The sequence below is a fragment of the Plectropomus leopardus genome, chromosome 11 (assembly GCF_026936395.1).
Source record: "Plectropomus leopardus strain MGB_pleo_1.0 chromosome 11, ASM2693639v1, whole genome shotgun sequence".
NCBI lineage: Eukaryota > Metazoa > Chordata > Actinopteri > Perciformes > Serranidae > Plectropomus > Plectropomus leopardus.
Genome location: NC_142186.1, coordinates 26,071,176 through 26,095,892, shown reverse-complemented (window position 1 = coordinate 26,095,892; position 24,717 = coordinate 26,071,176). Strand labels below are relative to the sequence as shown.

Genomic DNA, 24,717 nt, shown 5'->3' with positions numbered 1-24,717 from the left:
TCTGTCAGTCACAGGAACTTCCAAGTCTCTCCGTGACAAGCCCGGGCTTTTGTCCTGAAGTCTCGAACAATAAAGTGATACAGCGATGACAGACATGCTCACACGCCCAACTCAGAACCTCGCATCTGTTAAACATTCATTATTCTCCTCTCTCTGTTGTCTTGCAGAATCACCACCACGAGCTACAGAGCCAAAGCAGGCTGGACCAAGTGGCTGCCTCTTTTCATGTCCACTGCCGCTGCTGCTGGAGCCGGTTCCACATGGCACACAAGTGTGAAATTGGTGAGTAGATTACATGTGAGTGCTATGATGTGAGAGCAGCTGGTCCATCTTTACAGGTCAATACTGATCAAACATGGCTGATAATGTGTGTAGTGAGTCCATTATTTTTTCTTGCTTATCTGGGCAGATATCATGACACTTGGTGAATTCTCTCATTTGAAATGCATTGTTTTTATTTATTGATACAAATCCATTATAAAAGACTATACAGTGTAATTTCCATATGATTTTTCCACTTGATGAATTTTCATACTTCATTTAAGATAAATGTTTTTACAAATAAGAACAGCAAACTATTATTTCACCATTGCCGTCATTGATCCCTGATGATGAAAAACCCGTTTAGTTTTAAATGTACATAAATGATGAAGCTAATAGTTTTATAAATGCTCACATCATTGATGCATAGTTGAAGTTTAGCCCTGACTTGACCCGTTTGCAGCTCTCGGCTAAGTGATCAAGGAACCAATACAACGCCTCACTGCCCTCTGTCAATACACCTGGTCTGACCTATCGGCTATGGTGGAGAGGGGAGCTGATCCATAGCATTGACAGCCTCCCCCCATTCTCCTCTTCTCTCTCATTAGATCCACTCTATTAAACTCCTTATGCATCTGTCTGTAGGCTGCTGGGCAGGGGCTGTGAAACAATTGTAGAGCTCCGCTGGTGGTCGCTGAAATCCACTATGGCTGAGAAACTGAGAGAAAGCGCTGAAATGCACCACATTTACAGGTGGTGGAAAACACTGGAAGGATTGTTAGCTGCAATAGTAGAAATCGTCTCTGAGTAGGCACATAGTGTTTGTGTGTTCTTTTTCGGCAGTTGTGCAGTTTAAATGTGCAGTGAAGAGCTGCATGTTTACAAGAACAGATAAATATGCATACAGTGGTCTTCATATACATGCTGGAACTTGTTAACTCTCTGGTGAAGAATTTCATGAGAATATTGACACTGCTCTCATATGGTTAATACAGAGTAAGCTGCCTAGCATTAAGACTGGAAACAGGAGAAAACAGCCAGCTTGATCTATCTTATTACTCTTTTGCGCTAAAGTTAGCACATGTGCGTGAGGTTTTTAAACACAGGACAACCCAATAAAAGTAGGCTTGTCCAATGCCGGTAGACCAGAGCTGTGTACATGGTTCTGCAGCTGATGAGTCTACCTTTCTGTATATATATATATTTTTTTTTACCAGTATGTCACATTCAATGTCACAGACAGGCCGGAAAACTGGTCAGTAAACAATTGAAACTAGCATTGAGGCCAATGAAAATGTTATGGTGGTTACTTATTTTGATATCTCTTACTTATTAAGTATCTCTTTGTAAGTTGGTGCAGCCTAAGTTGGAATGATGTTTCAGCACTGCTGCGGCGGAGGCGGAGGGTATTTTGTGGCACTTCATTGCATCTTACCAGTAAAAGGGGCTAAAATGAAGGTGTTGCTGATTCATATTACTAATGAAACATGACTACTGCAGAGTCATTTGACCTGTGTGACTGAATGCCAGTTTTAAGCTTTACCTTTACATACAAAAGCCAGATGGTAGCAGCTATTAGTGGGTTTTTGTGCAGTGGGAAAGGGGCATAGTGATGCCAAAATCCATCTACTAGTGTGTTGTGTCTTAATTGTTTAATCTGCACAAAAATGTAAGTGTAAAAACAACAATTCAGTGTTTTACGGTAATATTGTGCTGTACATCACCAGGGTAAAACAGTCATTTTTATTGTCATTTTCATATATATATAAATATATATATTTGTGCGGATTAAACAACCAAGACATGTTAACAAATGATCTGAAGAACAGCGGTGCACCATCAGCCACTCACAGTGGCACATTTTGCAGTGACAACAATAACCCCGTTAAGCCTCCCACAAAGGCACTATACAGTGCACTGCCACTGACCCAAATATCCACAGGACTCCTTCTAGCCCCTCTATGACTTTGGTCCTCAGCAGGTGTCTTTGCCCAGGGCCCTGCAGAGTCTAGGATCACCCCTGCTGAGGGAGTGCTGCTCGGCAGATTTTGTTATCTTTGCATAGGCTAGCAGTTTCCCCCTTTTCCTAGTGTTTATGCTAAGCTAAGCTAATTGTCTCCCAGCAGTAGCCTTATATTTGACAGACAAATGTGAAAATGTGTCATCTGACTCACCCCCAGAGAGTAAATAAATCCAAAATGTCCCTTAATGTTACTGTTCGCACGTGGGTGTGTGTGTGTGTTTGAGAAACAACATCACATGACTCTGGTGAACGTTGACATTGGTTTCTGTGTGTATGCGCTGTACAGTATTTGAGTGTGTGACTGTGTGAGTGTGAGGCATCATTCAGGGGTGGAGTTGAGGCGAATGGGACTTTGTGGCACAGAGGAGGCAGAGGGGTCAGACATGGCCGCAGTCGTCAGTCCCATCTTCTTCAGGGAACGCTCGTCTGTCACTGAGATGGAGCGAGAGAACGGTGGACGAGTGGCAGCCGGTGGGCCTGAGATGGATAGATGGATAGATAGATGGAGAGATAAAAAAGATACAGAGGGATATTTTTAATCGCTCCTTTATCTAGATGCTCCTTCTCTATTTGTTTTGACAACACAAATGCATTTCACGTTCTGCCAATAAAGCAAATTGACACTGACAGATTGAGAGAGAATGAAATGCTCATGACATGAAAGAAACAACCAGATCGAGATCAAAGAGGAAAAAAAGCAAAAGACGCATTGAGAGGAGAAACAGAGGGACAACTGTGTTTGAGTTTCAATTTATTTAAGTATACTTAAGATCTGTGTCGTACACTTAGATTCCCATTAGTTAAATCCCTTATTGGTATTCAACGCACACACCCGACTTTTATTAGAGTCTCTCGAGTAAATGACATCCATTTACTTGTATTACGACGGATGAATGAAATGAAAACTATAATTCGGCCTGTGCAGAGATAGCCGCAGTGGCGGCATTTGGCCTGCAGGGGGTCATGGCGGTGCAGCGAGCTGCAGCAGGTTGAGCAATGACTGCAGATTTGTTGCAGCTTGATGTCTCCCATCATCACAGAGAGAGAGAGAGAGAGAAAGGGAGCGAGTGCAGGCAGCAAGAAGCTGCAAGCCATCCTGGGATTTCTACCTTTGATATCTCACATCCAGCTGAGGTTCACCAGACTAACCAGCAGGGGGCAGGGTGACCACACACACATGCACATACACATGCATACACACGACACACACCCAACACATATGCCCAAACACAGACCCCCACCAGGGCTGACATTTGCAGCTAAGTGCTGCAATGGCTGGTTATTTATGTTGAGAGGGCTGGTGATGGGGAGAGTTCAGCAGGTGGCTGCATTACACTGTTTATCAGACCGACGCAGTGGCATTATCACTTCATGAGCCGGCCTACACTCCTCTCCCCCCTCACATCTGTCTTTCTGTCGTCCTTTTCTGGGCATGCACTGTCTTTTTCTCCCTCCTCTCTGCTCCTTGTGATGTAAAAGGCCTCCTTGCTGCTCTTCCCTCTCCTTTTCTTTCCCCCACAGATGTGCACCAGCCATCTGGGTACTTGTAGGGCAAAGCTAAGGCACTAGCAGCGCAACCAGCTTCTGTTGAAGCCTGTTAGCATTACAGAGTTATTCATTAATAATCGGGATGCCAGTTTTGGGTAATTGTGCTTCCTATAACCCCACACTCATTAACAGGTAACTAACTGGATAATATTTTAGAAAAAAAAACGCAAAATATTGTGAAATGCAAGAGGTGCTTTCCCTTTGGTGTGGCGCTCCTTTGACTCAGTTAGCTTGAGCACAGCATTTCAAAGCACTTTCCATATAGAAGTGTTGAAATTTTAATGTTTTGCGGTGTAAAAGTCTTGCCCTTTACTTTTATTTTCTGTTGGCTTTGCTGACAAGCAGCTGGCAAGCTACCTTGACATGCGGAAACATGGTGCCCAAGGCCCATTGTTTGGACTCCACTGGTTAGCTAGCATTGGCCGTTCACCACTGCGCAGCATCCGGGTTGGGTGGCGACTATCGCTGGGTGGTATACTGGTTTATCCGGAAATGACAGTTGTCAATGCATAAAACCAAACATTTGTCAGTCCTCACAAATCAACACTTGATAGCCCAACAATGGAAATTCAGTGCTGAAAAAAAAGTAAAAATAAGAAATCAAATAGCATAGTGACTTAAAAATCCAAAGTTAAATTGAATCATAGATTTAGAGAATCGTGTGTGAACTCCTGACAGTAGAATAAGCCACAATAAATCGATATGAAGGGGGGGGGTAATGTGATATACTGTGAAACTGCCAGAATCTTTAAAAATAACCTGATACAAGTTATGCATCATACTGCCCAGCACTGGTGGCAACCCATGGTGGCAGGAAGGCGTCACTGCTTAAAAAATTGTGGCAACCCTTTGGTCTTCCCAAGTCGCCCTGGTGAGTAAACGGCTTATGTTTGAGCTGCATTGTTGACTATGATAGCACCACTATCTGTTCTGAAATTGCAAACAGAGCTAACAGAGCTAACAATGCTTAAAGGGTTTTATGGGGGGTACAAGTTTTTCACAGTGTATTTTTACCACGTACTGTGCAATAATATTTGTAGGCTATATTTCAATATTTTTATAGTAAGCATATTACACACCATATCTGTATTTTAGTTATTCTGTGCAGCTCAATCATGGACATACAGTATCTGTTTAAATGAAAGGTGTGAATAGATTTTATATTATTTGATTTTTATTTCATCTAATTTGTATTTTTGTAGTATTTTATCCTTTATGGCACTCACCCTTTTTTTTCTGCATCTGAACTTGTAACATGTGAATCTTGTCTTGTTTCTTATCTGAACTGATTAAAGGTGAACAGTTGACGCCTCTAATTTAAACCAGTATGTAGTCTGTTGACAGCAATGGATAATATGGTCAGCTTTTTTTATATCAAGGATTCCAACTTTGAAACACATTAGTTTCACAGACCCCCCATTGGACAAGATTTTGTTGTAAGATGTAATTAAGACCAGAATTTAGTAGTTGTCAAGGACAGTTGGAGGAGATAAACAATAAGGAAGTGAAACCCATGATCAGAAGAGTCACTCCTCTGACTCTTACTCACATTGAATTTACTTCTATAGCAAATTATATATTGAAAGTAAACTATTGACTTTTTTCTTTAGGCCCACTGAAACCCCCTCAAGGACCCCTGGTTGAGAACCACTCAGCTAAATAAATGCAAAATATCTGTTCAGATATATAGACATATATAGTCCTAATGATCTAAAAATATGTTTTTTTTTTGCCTACTGCCTTTACATGTTCTGCTGTATCTCCTGCTCATTAGGCTGAAATGAAATGCAAGAATATTAAACACAGAGCACAAATATACACCTCACACTTACTGCTCTTTTCATCTCCTACTCATAGCTCTCTCTTTGTCTCTCTCTCTCTTTTGCTCTCTCTGTCTTCAGTGGTCTTAAATCCAGTGGTATTCTCCCCCCTCTCCCTCACTCCCCCTCCTCTGTCTCCCCTCCCGTCCTCTGTGGTATTTCAGTACAGCACAGGTCAAGAGCTGCAACCTCACCTGTGTTGTTCTGGCTGGATTTGACTTTGCTGTTGGTCTTCTCTTGCATCGCTCGTTCGTACTCTCTCACCTCCTCCAAACTGAGCCCTGTAGGGAAAGCAAAGTACACACACAAACACACACATACAAAAGCTTCAGAGCAGAGTATGAAATATGTATTAAATTTCACAGGGTGTATATTCACAAATACGACTAAGTACAACCGTGTTGTTCTGAATGTTTTATCTTTTATCTTTAATATATAAAATGTTGTATTGTGACCCACCGTGCCATTCATCTATCCACGTCACTGCTTGCCTGTGGCCGACCAGGAGAATGTCCCGGATGTTCTGAAATAATACCAGAAACAAAAACAGGGCAGGTTAAAGAAAAGGTAAATAAACTGAATTTATAAGTGTGCACTCTGGTGTGTGCATGAAATGCATTTACTTGTAGCATTGTGTTAGTGTTAGTCATAGACAAAATAATGGCAATACCTTTGTGTACCTACTTTAAACGACTGAGATCATAGTTAAGAGGTAATATATCTTAGATAAATGGAAACTTATCTCAGCTGTATTATTTGGATTTGGCTTTGTCAAAATTAAAACCACATTCCCATGAATGCTCTTTCTTTGCAGTTACAACAATGGGAAACGGGCGTCGCTAGTTTTGTTCGAATTGCTTCTGATTTTACTTTCGTGCCTAATTGTGGAGCATAAATGTGTTGAAAGTTAAGTTTCACAGTGAGAGGCGGTTGAAACAATACAGCACTTTTTTTTTCAATAAATGTGACTCAGTGTAGGATTACATAAAACTCAGTGCAGACGTCATATGAGGCTAATAGCGTTCATGGCAATGGTTTTTATAACGACACTATCTGGAATTTCTGGAAATTGCAAGACATTTGATTTTTTGCTTTTTTTTTTATATCTGATATGCAGATAAATAACAACTCATTTGGCCAATATCGATATATACACTTTTTGTCCACCAAAACATAGTGATCATCAAGCGTCTTCTATAGTGGAATTAGCATCATATGCATACTCTTATCATGATGGCCTACCAGCAGATGGAGACACAAAATACAATGCTTTTCAAAGCATGTGATATTCATTTCTTGTGCAAAACAAGAAAAATACTTAAATTAAGTGCTGATGTTTAGTAGATGTTCACTTTGTCTCTCAACACAAAATATCGGTTGGTGATGTAAATCAGCATGTTGGTCAATCCCCGTATTTCATTTTAAAGTAAATATCAGCCGATACCGAGCAAATGTTATTGTGCATCCCTACTGGAAATGAATGCAATAATGATTCATTTGTGTCACAGTGCTTTGACTAAAAACTAACCAATCAGACTTGTTGAGGGTCACCATCGACTTAACATGCAAAATGAAGCATGGCACTTTATTAAATCTAATTAACCGTAAATTCTAATTTCCCACCTTGTATTACACCTATATGGGCTCGCAACATTAACTGCAAATAGTATCATGCTCCAACCCTCTTTACATCAGCACGGTGAATAGGTATTATGGGAAAAAATAGCTCTGTCTCACTTTGTGTATGAACTCCTCGGTCCTGGTTTGGAAGCCGTACACCTCGAAGCTGCACTGCACCCTCTTATAGGAGCACATAATGGGCTTGTGGTCATTTCTCCAGCCTTTCTCCAGAGGCCCTCGGCCAGTTTTACTCGACTGCCAGCGACTCGGGTCCTGCACAGAGTAAGCAGAGGGTCTATATGTTACTTGCTGAGTCTGCAAAAACGTTGGCCCTGTGAGGCATCTTCTGGGGGAAACTATGGATGTGTATTTGTGCACTTTTAGTGTGTGTGTGTGTGTGATGATATGTGTGTGTGGAGGTGCAAGCAGATTGTTGCACAACACAGCCCATAGGAGGGAAGTGTGATAACACACATTATGGAAGTGTTTGTGATCCTCGATTTTCACCATGCCACTTAATCTATGAGATTGGTGTGTTTGCTTTTTTTTTTTTGGTGGTGTGTGCTTATGTAAGTAGGTATATGCATCCGTGTTTCTGTGTGCTTGTCTGTATGCCTCTCTGTGTACCCAGGCCTGTGCATTGGCCTTTGTCTCTAAAGACTTGAAGGGAGTAAAGAAGTGTAAAACCCTGGTGGGGAGGTCGTGAGGATAAGCAGAAGCAGCACGTGGGTGTTTTACAGATAAATGCTCTCTCAGAAGCAAAAACACAAGACAGTAGTGCAAAAGTATGAGGAAGATGTGTGTTCTTGCATTTGTATGTCATCATTTGTGATTTCATTTTGAACCATTATTTGTAAGAGAAGCTCTACATTCTGGGAAATATTCTCTTTGCTTTCTCGCCAAGAGTCAGATAAGAAGAGTCATTCACTCTCACATATGTGCATATGGAACCAGGGTGAGATGGTGATTAGCTTAACTTCACTCAGCATAAACACTTAAAGCAGAGAGGAAACCATGGACTGAATAAAAATAATGGACATAGCCACTGTAAGGTCACCTATTTGATAATGGACTCCCATTATCAAAAACTATAGAGTGAACAAGTAACTGATAGAGTTTGCAGCTACTAGTTGCCCAAATATGGTCATTCCCGGCTCAAAAAAACAAGATGGCGATGGCCGTAATGCCAATTTTGAGGCCACAAACCAATGGATTATGTCACAGTATTTACATCCATTTTTATATAGTATGATTTGAACATGGCGATCTATGTGGATTGACTGGCTTTTGGAGCCAGTCTCAAGTGGTTAGTTGAGGAACTGCAGGTATTGGTATTTTCCACATTGGAGGTTGCCGTTGGGAGAACAGCAAACCTCATCTATTAACACCTGATTCATCCATTCAGAAGCCGAAATGTAAAAGTTTGTGGTATTACAGGGCATTATGCGCTGTAATTGGCCACAGTAAATTACTCCCCTCATTTATATATATACTTTTGGGTGTAAACTAGACTAACTGGATACAGTCTGTTAACAAGATCTTTAGAGGTGTTAGTAGATATGTTTTTCAACTCTTGACAGAACCAGGCCAGCTCTGTTCCCCACCTGTAGTCTTTATGCTAAGCTATGCATTTGGCCTCAGGCTCTTGTTCAGTACAAGCACTGATGTGAAAGGGGTATCGACCTCATCACGCAACTCTTAAGGGCATTTCCAAAAATACAGAACTATTCCTTTAATTAAATCATACGACTTTTCCTTTGCAAAAACTTCACTCAGGTCAATACAGCTTTTCCTACACACGATCATTTGGTTTTCCTTCATTTGGCCGCATATTTGTATGCATGTAATGGAAATGACGTACCTCTGACTCTTTGTAGTGCTTTTCGGGGATGGTGTCATTCAGGATATCCAGGAAACTCACATTCTCCGGCGGGGTCGGCGTGTCCCCGAACACCTACACCCAAACAGATGGGGGAGGTTATACAGTATAATGAGAGCAGGCACACACACACACACACACACACACACACACACACACACACACACACACACACACACACACACACACACACACACACACACACACACACACACACACACACACACTCCAGCCATACTCTCACACGCATACAGTCACTCACTCAGCGGAGAGGGGGGATGAGAGTAGATGAGTAACTGTGTAGAAAACTGAGGTCACACACCATAACACCCCTCACTATATCCCACCCTGAGGCCCTTGGAGCAAATCACACTGGAGCAAACAGAGGAGAGAACAGACAGAGAGAGCTGAGGAGGGGAGGATGGGAAAAAAAACAAGGACGTATGAGAGATATTAAAAGAGAGAGGGGGAAAAAAGAAGAGTTATGAGAGTGGAATACACTTTTCCTTGAGAGAGAATGGAGGGAAGAGAGGGAGAGAGAGGGGGGATGCACTTTTATCTGACCTTGTTTAAAATGTGTTCTAATGCCCTGCTGAAGTTGTTCATTTCACAGTTGAAAACTAACAAATAAGAAAAACCCGCCATTAGATAATAGCCCGCTACGCATCCATGGTGCTGTTTTGGTCTGTGTCTATCCAAGGTCTTGCTCCCTCTTATGGAATGAGTTGCATTAGCTGGATGTATTGTGTTGTTTTCTCACAATGTGCTCAAGGCATGACGCTCTCACGGTTTCCTGGTCATTGTCTCCGTCTGTTTGTTGTGTGGTGTAGATATTCATACATAGAAAGTCTGGTGGAGGTGGTATTTAAATTCATTAATTATGTAAATACACCAATACCACACTGCACTGATACTCAGCTTAAGGAACGCAAGCCAAATCTGGCCCTGATAGGGTGCTGGGTGGCCCCCAAACATTTTCTGATTCACGTTAAGAATAAAGTGATACACACTTGGAATTGTTTTTTGTACTTTTAGTATACATAAGGTGCCAGAGTGCATAAAACAGCATCAAAAAGAGCTTGTTTATCAAAAAAAGTGTCAGTGGAGTATCCCTCGCATGCCTTGACAGGTCATAGCTAAACCCCTATAGTCCTAAAATCCTAAAAATGTCCAAAAATCCTAGAAATGCCCTTAAATCCTGAAATGTCCTGAAATCCTAGAAACGTCCTGAATCCTAGAAGTGTCCATTTGGCTGCCGCGACTGGCCCCTGGCCTCCTGTTATCTTGCAAAAGTAGCCCCCAAGCAGAGCAAATTCCTTCACACTGTAAAAATATTCATTATACACCTTCGTACCTATCCAAATATTTGAATCTAGTAATGAAACAGCCACTCCCACAACACTACAGGCATTTTATTCCTAACTAGTCTCAGATCTCAAGAAATGTCTGTTAAATAATTTGTAGCTACATAAATGCCTGATGTTTTATTGTCTGTGTTTTTCAAGTTTAATGTCATTCTTGCTTGACACTTTTTTATTCCGTCTGTCATCTTGTGCTGCAAAAGAGGACTTCAGTAGAAATAAGCCCTGAGGCTTTTTTGTGTATTTTTATCCTCTGCAATTTTAAATATCTTACATTGAGTCTGTCACAAGCGGCAGCCTCTGAGGCTGAAAAACGAAGCCCACACAGAAGTGCCAAAAACTGCAGTTTTTGCAATGGCCACTTGAGCCTACCTCCAAAAGCCAGTCCATCCTCATAGACACCCATGTTAAAATGGCCAACTTTACAGCAGATAAATAAACATGTTTACAGCCTGCTATAAAAGACAGTATTGATTTCTATTGTCATGACAACTGTACGGGGGCTGAATTTTTTATATGACTCATCCATTTAAATTTTATTAAGGCTTAAAGTTACTCATATTTAAAGGCGTAGCCTTTGACTGACAGGCTGTCTACAAAGCGTCATCAAACTTAATGAGTCAGGCCCACCCCTCGCTCCTCCACAGCTCCACGATTTCAACCAAAAATGGCCCGCAAAAAACGGTGACAGCTGAAGTGCCTCAAGGCTTCTTAACGGTAGCCCATAAATGCTATGTTCACTACTTTATACAGTCTGTAGTCTGTCATTGTGATCAGCCTGCCATGTGTGTTTTAGTTCTTGTCCAATAAATCACTGTATGTTATTTAAGTAAAAGTATGTGCAAAATTAAAGCCAAAAAATGCAGTTAGAGTATCAAAGTATAAATACTCAACATGCAGCAAAATATGACTAATATACTATTGCATATTATGTCTTTGAACTACTTTAATGAATAAGCAGCATTGTACTCTTTTGCTTCGTTGAAGAGGAGAGCTATTTTTTTTATTCTTCTGTGTAGGGCTGCAACTGATGATTAGTTTAATTAATTTTCACCAACGTTCTCAATTAATTGATTGAGATATAAATTATAAAAAATAATAAAAATTAAACTGAACCCCCCGTGGAAAATAAAGTAATGAAAATAATTATAAGGAATTAGAGGTGGAATTATTAAATTTTGCATATTTTGAATAAAAAGTATGTAAAAGATTAAAACAGACGAATTGTTTCAGCTCTAATTGTATAAACTGCTGTGTAGTGTAAGCACCATGTTGTATAACTCTCATATGGTTTGCTTGTAATACCTAATTTGTAAAATAACTTACAATTATAGCAGTCAATTAAATAATAATGAAGTTAAAAGCACAATATTTCCCTTTGAAATGTATCATAGTAAAGATAGTAGTAGCATGAAAATAAAGTACATCAGTACATCAGAGTAGTACTTCAGTACAATGTGTTGCTTACATGATAGTGTGTGAATATCAAGTACAACTCTCTGAATTTGTGCTTGTTTGGAATAAACTCTTGTAACCTCGAACTGCTTGACATGGAACAAGATTTGCCACATTTTTCTCCACATGCAGATCTCTCGACCTCCATATTTTAACAAGTTGGTTCTTGTTTCTTGACTGTTTCCCTGATTACAGAGTGAAGTCACAAGGGCCACACGGTGTTGCAATTGTCACTGAATTTCTGTTTATGTGTTTTTGCGTGTGGACATAATGCAGCATGGCAGCCATGCTTACTGCCGCTGCATGTTTGGTTAATAGATCTGCCAATGCTGCATTTTGTGCTTTGCTTGTTTTCCTTTTAATGGGAACATCAATGTGATGAACATTTTCTTTGTGCAGCAGAGAAAATTGCAATCTATCTATCCCCCCCCCGTCCCCGTCTTTCTCCTCCCCCTCTTCTCTAATCACTCCATCTTTCTCACCTCGCGCTCTCTCTCATACTCACATTATCGTTATCGCCGTTGTTGTTCTCGAATCTCGTCTCAATGCGGATGCTGAACTTGGGGAGGAATGATACCTACGGGGTGACAAGAGGTAAAAATGAAGGAAAAAAGGGTTGAGGGCAGAGATAGAGAGAGCGGAAGCAGGCAGCAGATTAGATCCACTGATAGTGGAAAGAGATGAGCTCTGTTGCATTCATGTACAGTAAATGATGTGTGAGAATACTTACCGAGTACTCTGCAGCACCAGGGACGTTCAATATGGAAAGGGAGAAACAGCATTAGCATTAGTTACTCATACATGCATGAGCACGCAATTTCTCTCACACACATACACGTTACCACTGGGGGATACATGCATACATAGTGATGAATATTTGATGCCACTTGGAAAACCAGCTGCTAAAAGTAAATAAGTTTTGTGTAATGCATTGAGGTGAAAGTGAGCTGATGTTTAACACAAACAAAGCCACTCAAAAACAAGCACGCAAATCTATGGATGGATTACTGAACAGGCCTACCAGGGACAGGCTGAGGGACCCAAACTGGCTAGAGATGGCAATTTTGGCACCTAAGAATGAACTGTTCAGAATTTTTGGGCACTTCTGGTTTTGGCACGTAGTTTGAGATGGGTTTCAAAATGTCGTTTGATCATGTCAAATCTAGGTTTTTAAAAGACTGTGAGAAATGCTGGCGTTTGAGGTCTTGTGTTGACTGAGTTGAGAGAAATTTGTGAAGATTGTGCTACATAGATAGATAGATAGATAGATAGATAGATAGATAGATAGATAGATAGATAGATAGAGTATGGTGTATATTGAACATATGGCAGGTTGAGGGATTGTGGGAGTAGAGAAGCGGAGATGCCGGCTGAAGCCAAACAGTGTGGAGCAAAAAATAATTTTTAAATAATAGTCTTTGAACACAATGTTTCTGAGTATTATTCTTCATTCTACTTTATTATTTTTGTGTATCACAATTACAGTGAAGTGCAATAAGAACTATTCAGAATCAAAATATTTCTAATAATCCAGGCCATTTATACATACAAGGAATCTGTCTTGACGTTCTAGATTCATTCACAGTTAATGAATCAAACCATTAAATTGCACTATAAACTAGCATAGAACCACCATCATTGGGTCAAGAAATAATGCTAAGAAATTGTCACCATATCCTACAAGAACTAAATAAATAATTGATGGTTTGATTGTATTTGTATGAAACCTATTTAGGTAGCGTTTTGGGCTGGGGAAAAGGGAGCCTTCAGACAAACTAATTATGACTGCAATGCCAGTGTCTGCCATTAGACGCCAATGCTGAGAGAACAGGTTTTGAAATGTTTCAAATCACTGGTTTGAAACTATCGAAAATTTTAAAGTTTCAAATTTGCCATCTCTTCTTCTGGCCTTCACTTGGAAAATGTCACTCAAACTAACATGTAACGACCAAGAAGAGACTCAAAATGAGATGCAAATGAACTACAGAGTCACAAAATAACTACAAAACTGTTGAAAACAACCACAAAGGGATACAAAACAACTATGAAAAGAAACAAAAAAACCCTCAAAGCGTTACAAAATTAGGTCAACTAAATACAAAATTACCTTGAAGAGACACAAATAGTAACAAAGAGTAACAGAACAACCACAAGGAGACACAAGATTGCCTCAGGGACACAAAATTACCTCAAAGATACCCAAATGATAACAAAAAGAAACAAAGCGAACACAATGGGACATAAAATAGCCACAGGGAGATACAAATTTACCCCAAATAAACACAAAATTACCTCAGAGAGATCCAAATTACAACAAAAAGACAAACCAACCACAGAGGGACACAAAACAACTGCAAGCAAAACTGCCTTGTAGAAACAAATTTACATCAATAAGACAAAAAATTAAAAGGGACACAAAACAATGATAGACACTAAACAAGTACAAAGAGACACAAAATTAACTCTATAATACACAAGATAACCTCAGAGAGACCCAAATAACTACAGAAAGACACAACCCAACCACAAAGGGACACAGAATGACTACAAACAGACACTAAACAACCTTAGAGAAACACAAAACAACCACAAAAAGACAGAAATTACCTCAAATACACAAAATAACCACAAGGAGACATAAAATGACCACAAAAGGACAAAACAAGGACAAAACATCTACAAAGAAACACAAAGTTACAATAATACACAAAATTACCTCAATAAGACAGAATAACCTTAGAAAACAGAATAACCCAAGGTACTACAAAAAAGACACACAATAACCACAAGGAGACACAAAATGACCACAAAGAGACGCAAAACCACCACAAAGTCAGTGTGTCCTGCTCTTATGTATGAGAGGTGGAGGGGGCCTTTGCGTCTTTGCCCAGGGACCCATTGTCTCACAATCCGCTCATGCACTTACCTGTGATGGTGTATGGGTAAAAGTTCCAGGCCTTTTCTGTCACGTAGAAGAATCGTGGGACAAACGCTCTCGCCCAGGAAGGCAGTTTACTAAAAAACAAAACAGGAAGGAAGAAAAATCACCGTCAGATAGTGGAAGAGGGGAACGGTTGGTGAGAGAGATTATGGAGGGAGAGTCGGAGAGATCCTAAGTGGTTTTTTGTGCCATTTATAGCCAGATTACCTGTAGGCTACTCACCACAGCGCTCATTTTTATGACTCATTCCCAATTACACCTGTGATGATAAATTGTTACTGTAGCTACGAGGTCACATGTCAGAACATGATTGAGGTAAAATACATTATGCACTCACTGTTCTTATATATGTGTGGTATTTGTGTGTGTGTTCCAGCATATCTTTACTAATGAGGACCAAATGTCCCACAAGCACAGAAAGATTAGGAAAATCCTGCACAATGAGAACATTTCTTTACTTCTGTAAGAGTTTATTTCAGGATTAGGCCTTGGGTTTATAGTGGTGATTAGAATAAAAGTTGAGGTTACATTAGGGTAATGAGTGAGGTCATGTTAGGGTTAGGGAAGGAATTTAGAGTTAGAAAAGGTTTTTTTTTTTTAAACTAGGCCTTTACTGCAATCACAATTCATTGATGAATGAACTGTCACCCTGAGCACAAAGCAAATGAAACACTTCCTTTCAGCACAATAACAGGGACACTTCAGTCATGTGTAGCTTCAAATTCCAGTGGTTAAAGGATAATGGCAACATTTCATTGCAGACATTTCCACATACTTCCTTGTTTACTTTGAAGACTGTAGCTTGAAGCAACTTAAAAAAACATTTGTGTAAAACACTTTTACACATTTTTTTTTAGAGTCTATAAGCAGCTGTAAAATTTAATAAATGGTTGATAACACACTCTGATATTATTTTAATTACAGCTTAATACCACAAGTGCAATTTCACTTTCACTCATGCAACTGTGAACATTCTTTATTTAACTGTTGAGTTTCTCGGCGTTGTAAATACTGTATATATTGTTTGTTTATGTCGTCCTCTGTGCTTATTTCCTTCATCTTCATCCTGCACGTTTTTGTACTTATTTATTAATATAGTTTATTTTGCACAGTTATCTTGCTATTTTGCTATCCCTTTGCTGCTGCAATGTTGGAAATTTCCCCACTGTGGGACTAATAAAGGATTATCTTATCTTATCTTATCTTAATTGTATATTAGGAAAGGTTTTTATGTATTCACAGGCAGGTTTAAAATGGTTAAGCTTCCAGAGTCACTGTTCACCTCAAAACAAACAGCAAATCAATCAAGAAAAAATCAATCAAGAGCTTTAGCTTTCAGAACTATGTATGAATAAATAATTCATTAATAAATATAAGACACACCTAGTAAATAAATCATAAGAGGAGTCAAAGTTTTTCATAAACACTTTAAAAGTCCTGTGTTTTAAGTGGATATATTGGAAGAAACTGAATATTATTTTCACGAATAAACTTTCATAAGTGTATCTAAGATTTGTGCTGTTTCCGTTATCTTTGCATTTGTAGTTTACATCTACATAGAGGGCAGGTCCTCTTCCATGTAGTCCACCATGATGTTCCTACAGTAGCCCAGAATGGACAAACCAAACACTGGTTCGAGATTGGGGCATTTGTGTTTTCCCATCAGTCGCTGTAGTTCTCCTGCACCTTTAGCACATACGAGAAGTTTCAGATGGTTGTAATCTGCAGCTTCACTTGTAGATCCTCAGAGTTGTTGTCGTGCGGCTGACAAACTATCTCTTGTTGATTTAAAGTTTAATTTACTTTTTTTTTCAAACATTAAAATGTGATTGAAAATACACATTGACATAAATTGGCCTCTACATAAGATCTGTTTAATTAACAATAAATTTCATTAATGAGAGGCTTACTATTACCCATGAATCCATGTGCAGTCATCTGAGCTAGCTGGCGCTAGATCACTGTGACTTGCTTTATCTAAGGTTGAAGCAGTAACTTCCTTTAGTGTCCACTGGTTGCTTGGCAACTGCTCTCAGCCAGCAAACAGCACCTAAATAACCCACCATAAAACAGCAAATGGTCTTTTCTCTCTTTTTGTACAGATGTAAAAAGCGAGATATCAGTTGTTTCGGTAATTAGTGAGCTTTAGATTTGCTGGTGGGCAGTTTTCTTACCTTTGGACACAGCTGGGCTCGTTTCTCCTGTTTTCAGGCTAAGCTAACCACCTGTTGGCTCCAGCATCAAGAGTGATACTGCACTGATTTTCTCATCTAACCCGCTAACTATTCCTTAAAAATACTTAATACTTAAATCGTCCTCAAATCTGATTACAATTACATTGTTGTGTGCCATTGACTAAAAATGTTGATACATCTTTTAAAATGCTTTAGAGGGTTGCCATCTTTGAATGTATGAACTTTTGTCTTTGAATTTGTGCTTTTTTTTGTGAGCACACACGATTAAAGTCTGACCAACCTCTGATGCCTTGAACAACAAACGGAGATCTGTTTTTATCAGCATGATGTGTTTTTCTCAGCCGAGAGTCTGTACTTAAACAATCAGAACAATACTGTGTGATGAGCTCATGGTACAATTACATGTCTACTGTAAACCCACGGTATAGGCCTCAACACGTTTCAGGCAGCAGGTACTTGGACTTTGGATGTAGGCAGGTTAGACTGCAGTCTGGATGTTCCTGTGTTGAAATGATGTTTTATTGCTTGTCAGTTGTGATACCTGCTACGTGGATCTATGGAACGTGAAGCTTTACAGTGAAGTGTGAGACCAAAGATCGAACGCAATCAGTTATCATAATGACAGAGCTGACAACTTGAGGATAAGACACAGGCTGCAAATCACCAGAATTATTAGTTTAAGTGCGTCATTACTACAGCAATGCAATAGAATTGCTCTCTACCTGCTGAGGTAGATTCGCTTCTCGGTCAACTGTCCCGGGCCGTGCTGAGGGTGAACGTCTGACTCATTCTTCACCACCTCCACCCCTTCTCCACCGCCGCTCTGCTCACAGCTGTGCTTACTGATCATGTACAGCTGCCCAATCCTGTACTGGAGCCCGAGGAGATGTTAAGGGTGAGGTGTAGGGAGGTGAGGGAGAGGGAGATTGTGAAGAGAGAGAAAGAGGGGAAAAAACTGCAGTGATCATCAAAATCCATCAAAGGCGACAAAGTCTGAGTGCGGTGCTAGTTTCATGCACAAAGTGTTGGTTGATCATGGTCATGTAAAAGGGAAAATCCTAATTTAGCAAGTTTGTCTTTGATATCTTAAAAGAATTTTAATTTAACAAATAAAATGTTGACTTCATTAGCAATGAAAGGCACTTTGCTGGAGTCATTAGGAATGGCAATTATGCATGGCAACTAGTGGCAGTTTGTGAGTGTCGTGGGATTTAGGCTTTCTCATCAATGCTAGTGCTGTTGGCTAAAGTTAGTGATGTTTAGTGATTTCGGTGGACTTGCTCGGCAGTTTAATGGTGGAAGTGAGCCTTTTTCCTGAGTGGCCGTAAATTGTAAGCTGGCTCCTTAAATTGGTGCATTCATCAAAACTTTGAGCATGTCTTTTCTCTGTTGCTCCTCTTGATGTTTCCTCCTTTTTCCACGTCAGAGAAAGAGTTATGCTGTACAGGTTTTAAAGCCCTTTGAGGCAAATGATTTTAAGCTATTTAAATAAAATAATTTTACTTGTCAGACGACTTGTCAGCGTTTCCAAGTGGTATTATGTCACAAAAGACAACTGGATTGCCTTTTGTTACTTTTTGAAGCTGAGCAACTATTAACAACAGAGGACACATTGCAGTTTGTTTTCAGGTAATTTGGTTTTGCAACCATCCACCGTTTCAGCTAGAGGGGATAGTAACTGCAAAAAAACACACTGATGCTTTTTTGTAACTGGGGGATAGCTACAGGTAGCTACTGGAGAAAACAAAAGTGCTATCCTCGTCCTGTTTTAGTTGCACAAAGCACTTCTTTTGAACATTCAATTGAGCCTTCATTTTTCCGGGATATTGTACCCGCTGCTGGCAGAAAACTGCATAGCGAAAAATAAGGCTTTTAGAGAACCAATCTAAATGCAGATGGTGTTATTATTCGATGGCCATTACATTGTGCAGTGAATATTTATTTCATAATGAGAAGTTGAAGCAAAAAACTTGTCTATTTCTACTTGGGGAAGGATTTTAAGTGAAAGATGTCTAACAAAATTCTCAAATTGGTGACCACCAGCTGATAAAGAATTCTGAGGACTTTGATCACTAATCAATAATACCACGAATCAATGAACAGCACACTCCATTGAGAAAATTATAATAACCATCAGCCACTATGGGAGGAAGTAGCTTGTGGAAGCGATGACAAAAAAATCTCCTGGCAGCAGGTCCGGCCATAGTTGCTGAGTCCGATTTTGTCTCGACAGGCACTTACTCAGTGCTGCTAAGGAGCACGCCTTGTATTTGCTCTTCATTTTTTAAATAGTCACTTGCTGTGTATAAAGATTTCCCCCAAGTGACCATATCTGACATCAAAATTTAATTTGGGCAGTGAGGGTGAATGCATGGGAGTCTAAATTAAGGGGGGGATGGGACTTTGTTCTCTGCTGCAGCCCCAGTTTGTGCTCAGTGCTGATGAGGCGGGAGTATTTTGTGTTAGCGAGTCGAAAGAGGACGAGGCCTTTGGGCATCTGGAGCGGTCTCGTCGATGAGCTCAGCCTGACAGAATCAGTGTTTCCTTTTGAACAATTTACACAAAAATGCTTCAGTTTCTGCACTGATGCTGCAATCATTCTGTATTTTCCTCCATAACATTGTTTCTGGGTTCAGCGTTGCTTTAATTTCAAATCACTTTGGTTAACTTTGTTTTTAAAGTTAATATGAAAAAGCAATAAAATTATACTGCAAACAACTGAACTGTTCTGCTGTGGCCACCATAATGCAATTCATTATGTTGCCCTATATTGGTGTGCCACTAAAGCATTGTTTTAATTAAAAGTAGAAACGGAGAAAGATGGGGAGGAAGAGGGAAAGAGGAGGGCAGATCTCAGTTTGCTATCCTTCAATGTTCTCTGTTGACATCAACGCAGCACTCCTCCTTCTTGTCCAATTATGGTGGAATGTCAACATTCAATATTTACTTATTGGGTATTCATGAGACTAAATTAATCACAACGATGGGTGCCTTTACACCGTCTAAAAGCTAACAGACTACAGAGCACTGAGCTCCTCCCACACAGGTTGTGAATCTTTCACTTTCTAAAAGACTAATCTTTGGAGGAAGTGGAAAAGACTTATCTGTCCTTAAATCACTGTTATTGTGCACTCTGAATGGCTGTGATTAATGATGTGTTGAGAAACTCATTCACTGACAGCTCTTGGCGTGTGTTTTCCTCCTACTGTCTTTTTAAGAAAGGCGAGCATTGGTTTACAAGCTGTGAATTTGTCATAAATTCCTGAGTGTAAATATAGCTCATCATTGTGGGGCGGAGACTCTGCAGATAGTGTCAGTGTGACGGCAACGGAAAATGAAAGAGTTTGTGATTAAAGTAAAGCTCATGGCAACTTCTTTTTTAGGCAGTGATAAAGATCTAAGAGCAAAGCCTTGAATTTGTTATGTAACCCTGGATCCTGGATCTGTCCTCTGACAATGACAATGAGACTGTTTTTGCAAAACAAATACAAAAACCTTGTCTAAATATTTGAAATTGATTGTGTACTCTGCTCCAGAGCAAAAGTATTGGAAGAGTAGGGCAAAGCTGTAAATTCGCCCAGAGCAGGTCGTTGTCAAAAAGTCTGTTGTCTGTTGATCAGTGTCACATTAAATCTACTTTGATCCAATTTTATAAGATCATAAAATATGAAAACGTTCATTGCATTACGTTACAAGCTGAAGGACGGGATTCATGTGCCTCTGTGCAAAGTTATACCCAAAGGGAGAAATTTGTGATTCAGTGTCTTGCTCAGCGTCACATTCAGCATTAGGTGGAGAAGAAGGAATGCACGATAATGTTGGCACGTCATAGCTAGCGACAGATATTGGCTTCAAAATAAAATAAGGAATTGGCCTATGTGCTGATATTACAAATCGATATAATTGAAAGTAAACATGTAAAAAACATCAATCCTAAGTTAAAGTATTTTTCTTATTTTGCACAATGAATTCATTTTAGATACATTAACAAGCATTGCATTTTATGTCTCCATCTGCTGGTGGGCCTTCACAATAAGCGTATGCATAGTATGATGTTAATACAGAAGAGACTTGATGATCACTAAAATAGGTTTGAAAAAAAACAAGTGGATATATCTGTATTGGTATTGATTAGTGGCCAGATGAGTTGTTATTTATCGGCCTATTGGATATTGGCAAAAAGTTTTTGGTCTCAAGTCCAAGTGAAGTCTCAGGTCTCTTATTTTTACTGTCTATGTGGACATGAGATGCACACACGCCGGTGTGATTCTTTGTCTGGTTGGTTAGTCTCGGGCTGTGCGATGTTAAAACAATATTATGATATTTTTAGGCTATATCACAATACACGAAATATATCTTGATATTTTGAAATCTCCTCTCAACTACTGTAAACTACTAAAATACAGAAATGTTATGGACTACAGTTACAAATAAAGTAGCCACTGCCATTAAATACATTTACATAAACTACTGTCATAATAAAGTTTAATAAAAATACTGTTATATTGTTAAGTAAAGTAAAGCATAAAGTACTGTTATAGTAAAGTTAAATAAAGTATTATTGTAATTAAGTAAATCAAAGCCGAACCCATGGTGCTTTTATTTTGAAGGACCTGGCTCGTCTTGGGTCGGAAGTGTTGACGTTTTTGCCGCTGCTTTTTGTGTTTATGTCTGGCAGAGCTGTAGGAGAGAGTGGGATCAGCAAAGCGCCGAATTGAGTCTCATGCCAGTTGCCAGAAGAACTAGAAAGTTTATAATTGATTTTTGCACTAAAGTCATTTTATACATCACATGTGCAAAAAGCTGCGATGCATCGAGAATATTCGTATATTCATCCACCCCTAGTTCTGTGTCTGACTTCGTACACGAGCCATGTCTAAACGACAGAAGTAGATCCTCTTTTGGGTATGAGCTCCTCCTCTTTTGAATAAGCCACTTGGTGTATGTGTCTTGCACTGAATCCCCACATTCAGTATCGGTGTTCAGCTTCTCCATGTTTGTTTGTTTTAATTATTTATTTATGTAGTTTATTTGATAGGGAAATGATATGATATGAATTAACATAGTGCAACTTCAGCCTGTTACAAACCAGCTGTAGTAACTGATGTCTCACAGATAGAGATTATAGCCATCGCTAGTTTCCCACTCCTGTCCCTAGTTAGGCTTTTAGTAAAAAAAAAAAAAAAGAAGAAAATAAGAAACGATATCAATATTAAATAGAATAGCGTGCATACAATAACAGTAATGGTAAAAAGTAAATATTTACATCAGGTGGTGCCATGCATTGTGAAGAATGACGCATGCCACGTGGACGGATGCAAAGCGTTATCAGATGACGTAAATGAAATAAACCATATAGCATAATATAAAACGAAATTTTGTCACAGCCATAATGCCTGATATAGTTTTATGTGGTTCATCAAGCATCCCTTATTTTGATACAACAGACTTTGCATTTAGGTGAAGCTACTGTAGCCAACAGTTATGACAATTGGCAGCAAGACAGCAGCTCCATGTGTGCTCTCTGCGGTGTTGTTTCTGCAGCTTACAGTCATCTGTAAACTGCACCAGATGTGCAAGATTATGCTTGATAGTAAAGGAGAGAATGACATTCAGCTCTTTAAGCATTTCCTTAATTTAATGCACCAAAAATATTAAATAAAGATTGTTCATAAGTCCCAAATCTGGAGTCCAGGTTGCATCTCAAGTCAAGTTTCAAGTCACTCTGTGTGCAACTCGAGTGCAAGCCGCAAACTTGAGTCACCATCTCTGTCACGAGGAGCTGGAGATCAAAACTTAGTAACCCAATCCAGCACCTGAGCTGCAGACGCCACCTGACAACTTTTCCCACAGCACAACACAACAGTGAACATTCCTTAACACATGTCGAGCCGCATCGTGTTACAGAGGTACCTCTAGATAATTCACACCTAAAAAATCAAGAACAGTCACTTTTTAAAAACGAGGCAAGGGTTAGGATGTTGTAAATGGCTTGGACTCAGGTAACTGTCATGATGTGATACTGCTTCATATAAGCTGCACTTAAACTTACATTACATTCAGGCGAAAGAGGATTTGCTGCCAGCTCAAGTTTCTGTGTGCCCTGGACTGATACTGTAAATCCTATTTTGGACTGCTATTTGTCACTGTCATTGTTGTGGTAACAGGTAGAATTGAAGAGAGTTGGGGGGAGGACAGTACGGGAGGTGATGAGGACGTTCCTTTTGAAGGGCACTTTGGCGCATAACTCCCTCGTCCGCTCACTGTTTCTCTCTGGCAGCTTTAGCTTTGTTCACAAACCTGCAGGCCTTTTGTTTGAATTTAGGTCTTGCAAAGCAGTAACCAGTCCGACTAGTTTGTGCGCTGTTAGGTGTGCTGAAGTAAGCCAGGGAAGTAGAGATGCAGACAGATGGGGAGATAATTTAGACATAACAGAAGTGCTATGATGCTGCCGGCCAGGTGTTGTGCTTTGACTCCATCAGATTGGCCGAGCCTGCCGGTGCGCAACGTACCTCTCTACCCCCGGTGTGCCAACGCTTTCACACAGCAGCCGCGGGAGGTCTGTGTGCTCTGTTGACACTTTTCTTATCTGCGCATTAACACTTAAGATTGCAAGTAGAAACAACACTTTCATGTTAGAAATAAAAAAAAAACCTTCGCTTGTCTTTTAAAGTTGTAGGAGGTGTGTTTGTGTGTGAGCGTGGGAAAGACAAACGCACTTACCTCATCCACAGTCAGTGGCATACATATGCGGTACTCTTTCATCAACATGCTGCTGTTACAGAGAGGACTTTCTGTGTGAACTGTGAACTCTGTCTGTCTCAGCTGTCTTCAGCAAACAAGCCAGAAAAGGCTACACTGCTGCCGGACCACAGTGACCTCTTTTTCTGACGCTCTTCTTCCTTTTGTTTTGCTGATGTCAGTAATCCACTGAGTTAAGTCCAGTTCTCTCTGTCAATGAGTATCTGCTGTTTTCTTATTTGTCCCCCTCCCCTCACTAACTCCTCACTGTTTTGTTTCTCTTCCTCAATTAATCTCCCAGACTTTTTAACTGCCGTCTCCTTTCCTTGTTACTTCTGCTTTCTCTCCCCCGCCTGCCTTCAGCTGCCCTTTTCTGTTTGCTGTTTTCCTCACTTAGTTTCTGTTTGCTTTCTCGCGGCACATGGAGAACGTAGTAATTAGCTGTGAGGTAAGATTGAAAGCCAAGCAACACTACCTGTGCTCTCCCTCCTCTGCCTCTCTGTTGCTTTGTTTAATTCCTCAGTTCTCATGCGTAACCTTGCTGTCTGCCCAGCGCTCCTCCCTTTCCCCTCAACTGCCCTTTGCTGCTTTCAGTTCCTCACAAATTCCTTCGCCTGTTCCCTCCTTATCTCCCCTCTTCACTCCCTCCCATAGTATCCACTCCCCGCCCACTGTACTTTACTACCTCCTTACCTGTGTCACCTCCCCCCCTCTGCTCCCTCCCTCCCGCTCTGATCTTTATCTGTTTTTTTCCACTCGGTCGCCAACACTGTTTTCTTCAATAACACCCTGTATCATCTGTGACTATGACAGTTTGTCAGTGTTTGAATGTGAAGCACAGTCCTCAGACAGGACCCCCAACACTCAGAGTAT

At 40.1% G+C, this 24,717-nt stretch overlaps 1 protein-coding gene across 1 annotated transcript; it reads right to left on the bottom strand.

Moving 5' to 3' along the window:
• Window positions 1–429: 429 nt before the first annotated feature.
• On the bottom strand, window positions 430–24,460 carry pitpnc1b (phosphatidylinositol transfer protein cytoplasmic 1b). Its single transcript, XM_042490217.2, has 10 exons — window positions 23,827–24,460; window positions 17,826–17,974; window positions 14,894–14,982; window positions 12,698–12,705; window positions 12,473–12,544; window positions 9,134–9,226; window positions 7,390–7,545; window positions 6,112–6,175; window positions 5,847–5,933; window positions 430–2,761 (listed from the first exon to the last, which is right to left on the bottom strand). Exons 1-10 carry the CDS (start codon window positions 23,872–23,874, stop codon window positions 2,604–2,606), a joined length of 924 nt encoding a protein of 307 aa, XP_042346151.2. The 5' UTR covers window positions 23,875–24,460; the 3' UTR covers window positions 430–2,603.
• Between the last annotated feature and the right edge of the window lie 257 nt (window positions 24,461–24,717).